Source organism: Pteropus alecto, unplaced genomic scaffold (assembly GCF_000325575.1).
Source record: "Pteropus alecto unplaced genomic scaffold, ASM32557v1 scaffold71, whole genome shotgun sequence".
Classification (NCBI taxonomy): Eukaryota; Metazoa; Chordata; class Mammalia; order Chiroptera; family Pteropodidae; genus Pteropus; species Pteropus alecto.
In genome coordinates this window covers 944,307-958,252 of record NW_006433024.1, presented here as the reverse complement: position 1 = coordinate 958,252, position 13,946 = coordinate 944,307, and the positions used below count along the sequence as shown (strand labels likewise).

At 46.2% G+C, this 13,946-nt stretch overlaps 1 protein-coding gene across 7 annotated transcripts in view; it reads right to left on the bottom strand.

Annotated features, from left to right (window-relative positions):
• The window catches only part of NAV2 (neuron navigator 2), a 369,408-nt gene extending 358,485 nt beyond the window's left edge, over positions 1 to 10,923 (bottom strand). For all 7 annotated transcript variants that reach the window (XM_025044097.1, XM_025044092.1, XM_006907971.3 and 4 more), the window contains exon 1: positions 9,837 to 10,923. In XM_025044097.1, the coding sequence (XP_024899865.1) occupies positions 9,837 to 10,094 (258 nt within the window). In that variant the 5' untranslated portion in view covers positions 10,095 to 10,923. The remainder of the gene's footprint in view (positions 1 to 9,836) is intronic.
• Positions 10,924 to 13,946: the final 3,023 nt, after the last annotated feature.

Genomic DNA, 13,946 nt, shown 5'->3' with positions numbered 1-13,946 from the left:
ATGGCCGCCAAGGTCTACACTGACTCAGATATCTCAAGTCTCTAGTCCTTGGAGGCATAGACCACTAGGAAGACACCCCAATTAAGCATGGTTATTCTAAATCTGGGGTGGTCACCTAAATGGTATTCTTCCCTCCAGGGCTTGCCTTTTTCAGTCCAGAGACAGTTAACAACCTGAGCACATAGGAAGATCTGACAGCTCTGGGACACTTGCAGCCCACACATTTTGACGTAAACATGCGTCACTCGGAGGTCTGAAAAGAATCAAAGCAAATCAGCATGAAATGAGGACTGTCTGCAGAATTGCAGCCCAGTAGCCTGTGGCAGAGGAGGTCCTGCCACAGGTGTTAGGCACATGGACCCAGCCAGGCCCAGCAGCATAGGGGGTGACCTGGGAAACAGCAGCCACAGCAGTGAGAGAAGGAGATCGTGCCCAGCTTGCAACAGGATGTGGGCAAAAGCAGTGATGCTTCTCATTCAGTAAATACAGAGCCTCTGGCAACAGGCTGGAACAGACACAGGCAGCCCAACAAGGAACGAAGAGGAGGCCAAGGCCAGGGAAATGGGGAGCAGGCTCCCAGGAGAGGGAGGTTTGGGAGTTTGATTGTCTTAAGTAGCACCTCAGTATGGGACTCAGAGGAAGGGCAAAGAATATAGTTTAGGGCCAGTTCCAATTCTCCCATTTACCGGCAGAAGAAGGTAGTGGTTAAGAGCATAGATTTGGGAATCAGAAACACTCAAGTTCAAATCCTGCCACTGTCCATACCAGCTATGTGACCTGAATAAGTTCCATGACCCCTCTCAGGCTAGACGCCTCAACGCTTTTTCATTTCTCTTTACTGGTAAAATAGGATCAATAATATTGGCTCAGAAAGTTAGTGGAGGATTAAATGAGATTACATATGGAAATGGCACATAAATCATTTCTGTAATCATCATTCCTAGAGAGTTTGTCCCACCCTAGGACTCTAAATCCTCCCCTTATTTTAACCAACTAAAATCCTTCAAAACCCTTCTCAGGTCCTCTTTCCACAGTTGGGAGGGGACCCACTAAAGCCCTCAGTGTTTTCTCCCCATCAGCCCTTCCAGTCTGCTGTGCCACCATTATCACACCCTGACAGATCTCACTGGACATCGTAAACATCCTCGTGTGAAGAAATCTGCCTATTACTTCTACCCAGCCGGACCAGGCAAGTTTCTCTAAGACCTGATATTGGAGAGCTTTGATGCTGGCCTCAGCCAGTGTTCAGGTTGCCTGCTCCATGTCTCCTGTGCTTGGCCCCCACCATCACTTCTCAGTTCATATCCCAAGAGAGAGTTCTTCAGGATCCATATGGTTTAGCCACAGCTTCATGAACACAGCTGGTGCTCAATATCCATGTGTTCCCATTTTTCAAATCTTTCTTTCATCTTTCCACACCCATCCTTCTTTCTCCTGCAAATATTAACTAAGAGCCTACTATGTGCTGGCCTTGGAGCACAAGGGATTAAGAGAGACACATCCTTAACCTATGATAGCCATGTTCTGGCTAAATAAGCATTCACAGTCCAAGCAGTGGGGGCTACAGAGCAGGCTATGGAAGGACATAGGAGAGATAATACATCCAGACCATGGTGGTGGCAGAAGGCTTCCTGGAGGAGATGACGCTAAGCCTGAACTCCCTTCCTCCTTTCCTCCCTCCCTCCCTCTCTCCCTCCCTCCTATTGCATTTATGTTCTCATGGGTACACCATAGAAGTCAAGGGGCTTGCTAATGTATACTGGTTAGAGAAGGCTTTGTTTTCTTTTCCAACACTTTATTTTGAAAAACTTCAAACACAGAAAAGTTGAAAGAACTGTACATACAGCTTCACCTAGATTCACCAGTTGTTAACAGTTTGCATTGGCTTTCTTCTTCTCTCTGCAGATATACTCACCTTTGTTCCTGAATCATTTGAGAGTTAGTTGCTGGCATCAAGACACTTCACTTCTAAATATTTCAGCATGTATCTCCCAAGAAAAAGGACATTTTCTTACAAAACCCAATACCACTAAAATCAATAGACTAATATCATCTAATATACAATCTGCATTCAAATATCTCTAATTTGCTCCAAAATGACCTAGCATTTATGGTTTTGCTCATCCATAATCCAGTCAAGAACTTCTCACTGAATTTGGCTGTTAAGCTTTTTGGTCTTCTTTTCTAGAATAGTTCTCCACGTGCCTTTAAAAAAATTTTTTTTTTTTTGTCTTTCATAACATTGACAGTTTGGAAGATCCTAGGCATGTTGTCTTAAAGAATGATCCATAATCTGAATTTATCTGATTGCTTCTTCATGACAACGGATGACTTTGACCCAATTTCCCATTATCTCTTCTTCTGTCCAAAACCAGCCCTGCCAGTTACGCTCAGTGATAACACTTGCTGAATCTTGAGGCCTCAGAACAGTTGGATTTTTAAATGCCCCAGAGGGGATTAACTGACACTATTAAGCATCTAATATTTATTTAAGATTTTCAACATTTCCAAACTTCGGGGGGCACAGAGGAGGAGTCAAAGGGCATATGGACCCAGACAAGGGAAATTTTACAGCAATTTACTTTGATTCAGTATTCACAATGTCTTTTCAGCTATTTTTTCAAAGTACTTTCACACGTACTATTCAAGAGACTTGATTTGGGGGCCCAAATAAATATAGGTTCAAATTCTAGGTCCACCATTTACCAACTGTGATAGTTGGAAAAATAGCTTAACCTCTCTCAGCCTTGGTTTCCTTAAAGGGTATTTAGGGTGCAAGTTGCTTAAACCAGTGCCTCAGTCATAATAACTGCCTCTATTAAAGTTCAGAATAATTCTTCAAAAAAAAAAAAAAAAAGGCAGAGCAGGTATTATCCTCTCCCTTTTATAAGTGAAGTGACTGAAGCTGAAAAGACAATGTGACTTATTGAAGGTTATGCAGCAAAGTGTCAAAAGGGACAGAACTAGAACCGAAGTATCTAACTCCTAGAGCTGTCATTTTTATTTCTCTACAGGAAGGAGCATCTACCTCATGGGATATTGTGAGGATTAAATGAAATAATAGATTTCTGGTGCTGTGTATCAGGCTAGTACAGAGGGTATGCTCAGTGTCAGCAACCATTACTATAATTATTTTTACTGTCACACTGCCATGAGTAACTGATTTTGTTCAAAGGCCCCAAAAGAATCCTGAGAGATAGGCTGATAATTATTTTGACCAACCCCTCATTTCTACCCTATCTTCTCTCCCTCCAAGACAGGAAAGTTTGGAACAACCAAACTCACTGAAAGTATTAAGGTTTCACTTGGAAGGAGAGACAAAATATTCAGAGGCTGTGAGACCATTGTTTGCAAAACACAAGAGAGGGCCTGTTTTCCTTGGGAAAGCGAGCACTAGGTCCTGAGTCATTCTTTAGGTTCTGTGTGGGTGATTTGGGGTTCCTGCAAAAACGTTTGTGTCACTCACTATTGTCTTGTGTGAACTGAAACACACAGCCTGGGACTCAGTTTTTTCCCCCAAATCACATGGTCCATTCTTCCCCAGACATTCTAGGAACATATTGTTCATCTTATTGAACAATGTGACTAAGAGACAGGGTCACCATTGAGATTGGCCCTGTGGCTACTGCTAAGACACCATTGGGCAGCTGGCCATGCCTTGGGGCTCCTTAATGACCAAACTGATCACAAGGTCCAGCTTCCACTGCAATCAGGCCAGGCGTGAGAAAAGAGGGCTTTCCTTCTGCCCTCAGAACAATAAGAAGCTATTCAAAAGCCCAATCAATGGGACTGTTCCATTCTTGGTCCTGGGCAAGGCCATCAGACTGCCGAGCTCCACTCAACCACCTCTACAGTGCCAGCTCGGACTGGGTATACAAAGGCGCCTTCCCATAAGTTTGGTTTGCGGCAGATTCTTCAGTGTGGTTAGTGCTATAGAGATGGTATGTCTGGGACCAAAATGTAGAGGTTTCATTTTACCACTCTGGATATGACTCATTTAGAGGAGATTGTTCTTAATTTACTCTTTCTCCCCATTAATCTAATCAAAGTCCTGCTATGCTCTCTGCTTTCACAGTGTAAGCCATCTGTCCTTCCATGTAATCAACTATGCACTTAGGAGGCAGAGAGGTAGTGTAAAAAGAAAGAACATGAGCTTGGAAGAGGCAGATCTGGTTTCCAAACTTGGTTGTGACCTTGGGTAATAAATAGGCAATAACATATATTCCTTACTTATTACACACCAGGCACTGTGCTCAGCAACCTACCTGTATTATCTTCCTGAATCCTCATAGTCAACTTATAAGCATCACCATTTCTGCTTTATAGGTGAAGACACTGGCATTTAGAAAAGTTAAATAACTTTCCCAAAGCTCAGCTTCCTCATGTAAAATCCACAGACCACTTTATATTTTAATCCAGTTTCTTGTGTCTGAAATTAAATTTTATATATATGTGTGTGTATGTATACACACACGTGTGTGCGCGCACGCACACACGCACACACACACACGTATGGCATCACAGACTACCCAGTACTATAGCAGATGCTCCATACAGGTTCCCTTCCCTGCTGCTGAGCCTGATTCTAAGAAATAAGAATCTCTAACCTTAAGCCAAAATCTCACTGGGTGGTTTGGCTTCAGGAGCTTCACTAGGACCTAATTAAAACACCTCTTTCAAGGCTACATCTCTCATGTCTTGTAAGTAAATAAAATGGGACACCAATACTTGGTGCTTCAATCTTGGTCACAGAGGAAGACAGTGTGAGAAGTGGGAAACAAACCTAACTCTTCTGAAAGCTGGAAATTGGGCTGTAATTCCTCCAGCCTAACCTTTGATGTGTGTGTGTGCTTACATGTGCTCATTACTTTAAGCTGTTCCATGTGTATATATTTGTATTTGTGTGTGTATATATGTGTATATACACATGTCCAGAAGTAGATGTATTTATATGCACATATATACACACATAATGATACCCTAAATAAGCCACCATCCCACCCTTAAAGTATCTTCAGAAAATTAACCCATGGAATAAGCAATAATATGTGAACTATAAACATTCTTGCATGTTGGCAGATAACCATGCTACACATTCCCCTCCAAGAACTGAGAAAGAGAAGAAAGGGAATAACACAATAGCAAAAAAATGCACTAATCAAATCCATAATCAACTTTGATGATAGAGCACGGATTCTAATCAAAACACAATGGGGTAAAGTTGCAACAGGTTGTAAGCTTGGAGCTGCGCACTCTTCCCAGAGGCCTCCTGCACTTTCTTTTCTAAACATCTAAAACATTCACAAAGGATTTCAATCACTTCTAATTACTTTTTTGAAGAAATGAGTTGCAAGTTGAGCACCAAGCTCCTAAAAACAGGAAATATCAAAGTATTTCATATATAATTCCCCCCCCCGACCCCCGCAACTGCTTCTTAAAAATAGGCTAACCTCTCCTCAAATAGCTCATGAGCATTCCTTATCTGAAGTTCGGCGGACAAGGTTTCTGAACTAACACAGAGCATATCTCTAAAAAACAATTCTTTGCACATGGTCATAATTTACACACCATGTTAACGGAGCAGATGCTATAAATGTTCATTCTTGGGGAAAGGCCCAGGTATCCCAGCACCAGGAGGGGAATTCGGGAGGGATGTGCTGTTGCAGATCACTGTTCCCTTTTTACTGCGAGGTTGAGCCCAGCTATAGGTTTGTGGGAGAGTCAAGGTGAGGGGTTTAGGGAGTTGACAGTAGGGCTGCATCTCAGAGCTATTTGCTGGCTTGCTGGTTACTTTCTGTCTTTTCACACTTGATGAAGATGGAGAGCAGGCTTGGGGAAGAATGGTCTGTCACTGGCTAAAGAGAGTTGTCGCATAATAAAAGAAGCTGTGAGAACTGCCTCCATTCCCCTGTAACTATCACGTTGAATATTCTGAATCCCAAGCTAATAATGATAATCATTGTCATTTCCCAAGAGTCTGTTAGGAACCAGGTCTTTTATGGACACCATCCCCCCATCTTCTCATAACAACCCTGCATGCTCAGAATTACTTTCCATCAGAAAGCCAGCATGCAGATCCAATCCTTCAACTGTGAGAAGACTTTACTCTTTTCTCATCATCACATTTTAAAAGGAAGACAGTAGATATGGATGGAGCAATTACCTGTGCATGCAGGTACAGCTTGCCTGAGCCAATATCGAATCCTGCTCTGCACCACTGCATGGCCTTGTTCCTCATCCTTCCCTGTCATGCTCATCTCACCTTCTCTCCTTCCCACCCAGCCATTCCTGCCATCTCTGAAGCCCAGCCACCTCCTGCCTCCTCCATGAGGCCCTCTGGACTTCTCTAGCCCTCACGGTCCTTTCTTTCTTTTGATCCCCAAGCATACCTCCCAGCCCTGTCTGTGATGTGCCCCATTGCCCTTGGAACATCCCTTATGCCTCCCAACTAGACTATAAAATCCCCAAAGCCCAGCCATGTCTTATTTACAGTGTTTATCTGCCAGAGCATATTGGAGGAGGCAGCTATGAAGAGTGGAAAGACCACTAGCCTTAAAGCCAAAACAAGCTGAGCTGGACTCCCTTCTCCATCACTTTGGAGCAGGATGACCTGGAGCAAGTGACTCCACCTTGCTGAGTCTCACTTACTCTTCTGGCTCGGTGATTAGAGCAATGGTCTTATAAATCAAGGCCTGCAAGTAATCAGAAGTCTCTGTGGTTATCTCTGTGTGGCATCATGGTTAATGGCAATGAGTCCACAGCCAGACTATCTAAGTCCTAATTCTACTTCCGCTACTCACAAAGTTACTAACCCACTCTTTGCCTCAGTTGCCTCATGAGTAAAATGGGAGTAATCACACTTATCTCATCAGATTGTTGTAAGAATCAAATGAAGTATTTTATGCGATATCTTTACAACAATTCCAGCACATAAAAAGTGCTATATAATGATTTGCCATTATTATATTATTATTGTTATAGAAAATTATTGTTATAGAAAACATCACATCTGCTTTAAGTGAGGATGAAATGAGATCATATGTAAAGAGCCTGGCACATCAGGCACTTAACAAGTGGTTGTGCCCTTCCTTCATCTTCTCACCATGCCTGGTACTGTACTAGGCACATGATTAATGCTCAGTAAATCCTTCCGAACCAAATGATACCTTCTCAAGGGCTTGAGAGAATTAAGCTATGCCTTTTCTCACTTCAAGGCTATTATATCTAGGTTCAACATGCCCTCTCTTGATTTAGCAATATAGCTAATTTTATTGAGTTCCTTGTTTGCCAGACTCTGGGCTAAACACTTGACATGTTATTTTTCTTAATCCTCACTATTTGTGTGGTTGTTTATACCCATTTTTGCAGAAGGGAACACTGATGCCCAAGGAGGTAAATTGACTAGGTCACTCAGCTAGTACATGACAGAGACAGGACACCATGGATATCCACCTAACGGTAAAACCTGTGCTGTTGACCACCACACAACCCAGCCTTCTGTGAAAAAACTCCTAAATAAAAAAGGAGTCAGAGACCAAAAACATTACTTGCCATTTAAACTCATCATTTCCTGAGTATCTTCTAGAGATAAATACCAGGTTTTAGATCAGGGACTGCCGGATGCCAAGCTAGACACAGTCCTCAAGCCATAATGGAGAGGTTTTCCTGGATGGTGAATGGATACTGTATCAGGCAGTGTGGGAGGTAGCCTGGTTCAAAGAAGGGAAAACTACTTTTGTCAAGGTCACTTTGATGCCAGAGTTGGGCAATGAGAACAAGGATCTGCAACATGCCACAGAGAAGAACCCCCCAGGAAGCCCGGACACAGATAAGAAAAAGGGCAGACTGGTAAAAACTAGGATAGCCCACTGGGAAGTGGCCAATTTCCTTAGCAGTCATCTACACCATCCTCACGGTCAGTGCAAAAGTTTCCTCTGAGGGAAAGGCAGGTGGAATGAGGGCATTCAGCTGACTCTGGGCCAAGAGTGAGGGAGGAAAGCAAAACTTTGAGGGACTGGGACTATCCTAGGCCCTCTGGGAGCAGCTGGAGAACTTTTTTTTTTTTTTTCAAGGAAGAAGGTGATGAATCACCTTTCCAGAGCCTGCCCACTTTAAGTCCTTCGACAATGTTTGTTAAGTAAAGGGTCAAATGGGAGAAGGCAGAACAGCTGCCTGGGTATGAACAATCAATTTACTTTCCCTCTCATTCCTCAGGTCCTCCTCATCAGGCTGGATGTGTGTCACGTCCCAGAGTCACTGCTCTAGCCTCCCACATACTGCCCACCATATCTCACAAACCCCACCTCCTAGGATGAAGGGGAAACACTTGCAATAGTGCATCGCCACTCCCCTCATTCCCATTTGAGTCCACTGGACAAATCCTGTAGCTAACAACAGAAAGAGAAAGCGGAGCACAAAACCCGAGCTGAGACAGGACTCCTGGAGCTTTGGGGAAAATCTTGCCTTCCTCCCACACACCATCACTCATACCTGTCAGCTTCCAGAAACATTTAGCAAGTGCAGCAGCAAGGGGCATGCTTATTAGCCTGGCGTGGGAGCTTAATCCGCTTTGAGGGCCTTCTCCAGCCCAGAGCTCTGAAAGTCTGCTTACAATTAGCTTCCAGCTCCAATTCCTCCATCAGAAAGGCTAGGAATGTGTTGAGTTCTAGCCTCTGATCAGAGAAAGCTCCAGAAAAAGGTGGAGACAGTGTCAGCAGAGAAGTAAGTGCCAGAAAGGTCAGCTGGTGTGTTGCCACTTCCCTGACACCAGCCCTGAACTACCTCCCCCTCTGACTTCCTGTCTCTCCAGACCAGGGCAGTCATATCCGTCAGGTCGCCCTGTCCCCAAAAGTCCCTGATGACTGATTGCCAAGAAAATACAGAGCGTGTCCCTGCTCCCTCCAACCAGAAGAGGGGGTAAAAAATAAATAAATAAAACCACCCAGCAGGAAGGCAGGAGGCCAAGAGAACCTGATTGGCCCTTGCTGCTTTCCTTAAAAGAGACTGAATGGCCAGGGCCTGCCACCTGGCTGAATCGGGCTATGTGGGCTCTGTCTGGAAAGGTAGAAGTCACCACTTCTCTTCAAACCATCCTCCCCAGCCCCACTCCCAGTAAACCCGGCTACCAGCACCGGGATCTACTACCCAGGAAGGAGGGGCTTAGCTTCAAGCCGCCATTCTGAGGCAGCCACCTCCACCCCCACCGCAACAGCCAGCCAAGAAGCTGGGAGTCTCCAGCTGGCTGCCTCAGCTGGTACACTGGGCACTCCTACTGCAGTCCCAGCACCATGGCCGGAATTCTGTCAGTCCAAGGGATGGGACAGGGGCGGGTCATCTTCAAGCCAAGGGGAGCAGGTTCGCTGCCACCCCAGACGCCTTTTCCTGGATCTTGCAGCCAGGCCATGGGCTGTTGAGTCCAACGAAGCCTCAGATCATTCCTTGGCAGGGACAAAATCTCTGCAGAACCGACAGACAGACACAGCCTATACTGCTTTTTGGGAAGCCAAGCCCTCAACATGCAGGACCTGACATTTACAGCTTTGCACACTTTTTTTTTTTTTAACACCCTGGCCATGCCCCCCAAAAGAAAGCCGCAGGCGTGCCGGCACCCGGGGTCTCATACAGATCCCTACGGCAAACCTAGGGCACCCGGGCCACACCCACCGGCCAGCCCACTCTTCTCGCACATCTCCCAATCTGCCGGCCTAAGTGGAACGGTTCCCTTCTCCGCCCACAGGGTAGCCCTTTCTCCATCCAGCCTTGCCACTCTCCCCTTCCCCATAAAAAGCATTCACCCATTCCCCCAGAAGAGTGCCCGGGTACATAGCGCCTCTCACCTGGGTATCGAACCCGTTTTCCACAGAGCTGCTCTTCCTCAGCGGGAGCCCCTCGGCCGCGGGCTCCTGCAGCCCCTGCGATTTCAGGGGGATCTGGCTAGGGAAGGCGGTCTTGCTCACCTCCACCTTGCTTCCCAACTTGAGGTAGCAGGGCTGGGGGCCGCTCCGGGCCGGGGGCACGTGCAGGATGGGCACTGCGCTGTGCACGGGTTTGGGCAGTCCGGACTTCATTTTGGAGGCGACCAGGATGGCCGGCATCTTCTCCCGGGGCTTCGGCTTTCCCAGCACGTCCCTGGCAGAGGCGGCGGAGGCGACCGCTAAAGGCAGCGCGGGTAGCAGAGCAGGCGCCGGGCCTCGGCCCGCGATGCGCCCACCACCAGTGGAGGGGAAAAAATAAATATCCCCGGGTCGGGGAGCTTGGAGCAATCCGACGATCGCGCCTTCGGAGTGCCGGGATGCCGCGGAGGACTTGTCGCGGTGCTCAGCTGGTCCCACCTGAATGGATGCTGCAGCCGGGTCTCACACCCCACCTGAGAGGCCTGTTCAAGGGCTCAGGACGCTCAGGGGCTGTTGCCGCTTGCAATTTTCCTCCTGGGATCCAGAGGCTTGGAAGCCCATATTAAGTTGTCATTGCATCTCCGAAATGAGGAGGCCCGTTGGAAGTGAAGCGGAGGGGATGCACGCCTCCAGTCCCCGGAGGCTTCGGGTGTAAGGCGGCACGGGAAGGAGCGAGGTGCGGCAGGAGGGAAGAAGCAAGCGGCGGAGGAAAGGAGAGGGAGGGCGCACAGAACCCAAGACGTCTCCACCAAGAGGCAGTGGCCGTCCTAATCTCTAGCACCGCAGTGTCACCTGCGACGCAGAGGCGCGGCGAGAGCCCCCGAAAGGTCTCTCTAGGCGTGACAGTCACCACTGCCCAGAAGCCCCCGGACAAATAGCACCTTAGGGCCTGCGGGTCTGCACATGCTCCGTGAGCTATAGCGCAGCAAGGCTGTGGCCGTGGGGCGCGGGCACCAGGACGCGCGGATGAGCAGAACTGCGCTCGCGAGCTGCCGCCGCGCTTCCCGGGAAGGCTGCGCTGGCTACGAGGCTCCGCGCAAGGGAAGACAGGCTGCGGCCCGCGCGGCTGCGGCGCGCGCTGACAGCCCGGGCCGCCCCGGCGCGCCCATTGGTCCGCGGTGCACCAATCAGCGGCCGCGGCTCGCACTGCAAAGGGGGCGTGGCCTCAACTACCCAGCCACGGCCGAAACTCTGGGGCCGCGCTTGGCCGCAAGTACAAAGCCTGCTGGTGGCGGCTCTGCGGCACTACTCTGGCTGCGCGCTTCTTCGCGGGCTGACACCCCCGCGTCCTGAAAGCTTCTTTCGAAAAATGCCCTTTCGAACGCAAACGTCCGCCTCAGGGCCCCGCGGGCACGGCTGGAGGGAAGTTTGTTTCCTTTTTCAAATTATTCTGGTCACCTTAACGGTTCAAGTCTTCCGGAGTCGCGCCCGAGGCCCGGCGTCCCCCCACCCCTACCCCGACCAAATTTGGCCTGGGCAGGGCTGTTTCTCGTCTCTCCCGTTAATAACACGCCAGCTATTCTCTTTTCTGCCTGCTCTGCTAGGCGGCCCGGTGGGGGGGCGGGGGAGGGGAGGAGGGCGGCCTCCCAATAGCTTCCTCTCCAGTTTTCAAAGGCTGCACATTTCACTTAACTATTTGAAGTATTTATAGGCAAATACAATACCCAAGGAAGCTTCCCGCCCCGAAACAGCTCCTCCTTGGAACCTACCACAGACTGTAATTAGAGTGGCCTGAGGAAGCCAGGAGAGGCTCCATGACCCCGGCTGGCTCAAGCTAAACCTTGTTGCATTTCATATAGGAGTCCCTCCCGGTCCGTACCTTGGACACACTGGCCCCACAGGTTCCTCAACTTTAATTGGCCTGAGGATTTCTTCCCCCCTCTCAGTTGCTGTTTGGATTCCTCGCTGACTCAAAAGAATATGACAATTGGAAAGGACGATCCAGGCAGGCCAGTATCCTCCTGGTTCATGGATGAGGAGTCCCCACCCTGCAAACTGCCTGGACTTAAATTGAGCAAGTTCTTTAATCTTATATACATCCATATAAAGCTTTGGTTTTCACTTGGAATAAGGAGGGTTGACTACATTTATATAATTCGCTGTCGTTTGGATTAAATGAGATACGCACGACAGCTGTTTAGCTCAAGTACCTGGCAATGTAAAGGGCCAATAGAAGTTGGGTAGTATTATCCCTATTAAATTACTGCTACTCTCCCTCTCTCCAGACATCTGTGTATAGTATAAGCTGTTTGTCTTCTCTGTCTCAGATACAAATTTTCTCTATATGCACCCTATAGCCTAATTTACTATACTAATAGCAATGATTTATCATTATCCGGACCAGAGGAAACTTCAGTTTGAAAGCAATCTCTTAAAGCAGCATTGAGAAATGAGAAGCTGCCTTCTTGCCCTGGCCTGTTCCCTCTTCCCACCTTATCTTTCACCCATTCTATCTAGTATCTTTCTACTCTAGCTAGGCTGAAATGTACATAGTCTTATATATAATTTCAGATTCTCTCCCTCCCTCTGAAACTGAATCACACATGGTCTGTGCCACTTACCTAGCACTCTGCCCTTTGCCATCTGATGCCACCTTGTTATTTCTCATTTCATGTGTTTATTTTCTTCTTAGAGAGACTCCCAAAGTTAGGAACTGCATTTAAACTTTCACTAGATTCTCTCAGTATCTAGTATAATGCTGTGGACAGAATAACTTAACTACCCAAACTGTTATGAAATAAATGAGTAAATAATGCTAACAGCAGTTCTCCAGGAAAAGATACTTTGAGATTCAGGTACATAGATCATAGGAAATTTTATGCTATATTAAACCTTAGGACTTTTCTATCCAGAATTCTTGTTCTGATAGATGCATCAAGAGTTATGGAAAATTATTGCAGTCTTCAATTTTAAAGGTCATGAAGATATCCCTAAGTATTTCTATGGCCTTAATGCAGTGGATCTCAAAGTATCATCCCTGGACCAGCAACAGCAGCAACAACGGGAAACTTGCTTGAAAAATCTCCACCCCAGACCTACGGAACAAAAAGCTCTGGAGGTAGGCCCAGCAATCAGGTTTATCAGGTATTTAACCCAGTGATTCTGATGCATATTAAAGAGAACGTCCTCCCTAACGAATACATCATGTATTCAGTGCTCTTCCAAGGATTCTTAAACCTTAATACACATAAGAAATATGGAGATCTTGCTAAAATACCGATTCTAATTCTTAGGTCTAGAATGGGGCTGAGATTCTGCTTTCTGGATAAGCTCTCCTGTGATGCCCATGCTGGTGGTCTGGAGATCATACTTTGAGTAGTGAGGCTAAACCTTATTTATCCAAAGAGCTCATCTCAAGGGCCATCTGTAGTTAAGTTACTTCCCATCACACTGTGCTGAAAAGAATTCTGAGGGTACACCTATGTAGTTTAGTTGCAAACAGCAGCTTGATCAATTAAATAATGTCTGTCATGGGTACAGAATTAGAAATAACGACATACATACTATGTATTTGCCATCTTTGAGCTCTCGTTTAAATCATATTTGTTGCCAAGGTCATTTTTTGAGTTCTGAGACTATCAAATATGTACTAATATAAAAAACAATGTATTTTTTCTTTTTCTATTTTTAGTATTAAAAGTACCTGTTTCTAATACTCTAAAAGTTGGTTAAAAAAATGAACATTCTCCTTAACCCTCTATGATTTATATAACTAAAATCTGGTAATATCTCATCTTTCTTGATGGAAAACAAGTGAATCTTTTAGTCTACTTCCAAATTTCTTTCCCTGACTCCTCATCCCTTAAATAATTTTATTTGCTCTTCCCTGGAACATTTTTCATCTCCATTTATATCTTTCCTATAAATCCTCATTTTCCTTATTTAAAGTAAAATAATTTATCATCATAGACAAGTAGGGGGGAGCTATTTTTTCCCTTGGAACAAAAGAGGTAATTGCAAGATTCTTCCCTAACTCAGATCATCTCAAATTATAAAAATGTCCTATAATCTTACTCCTTCCACATAGATACCATGTTAACATGAAAGAAGTCA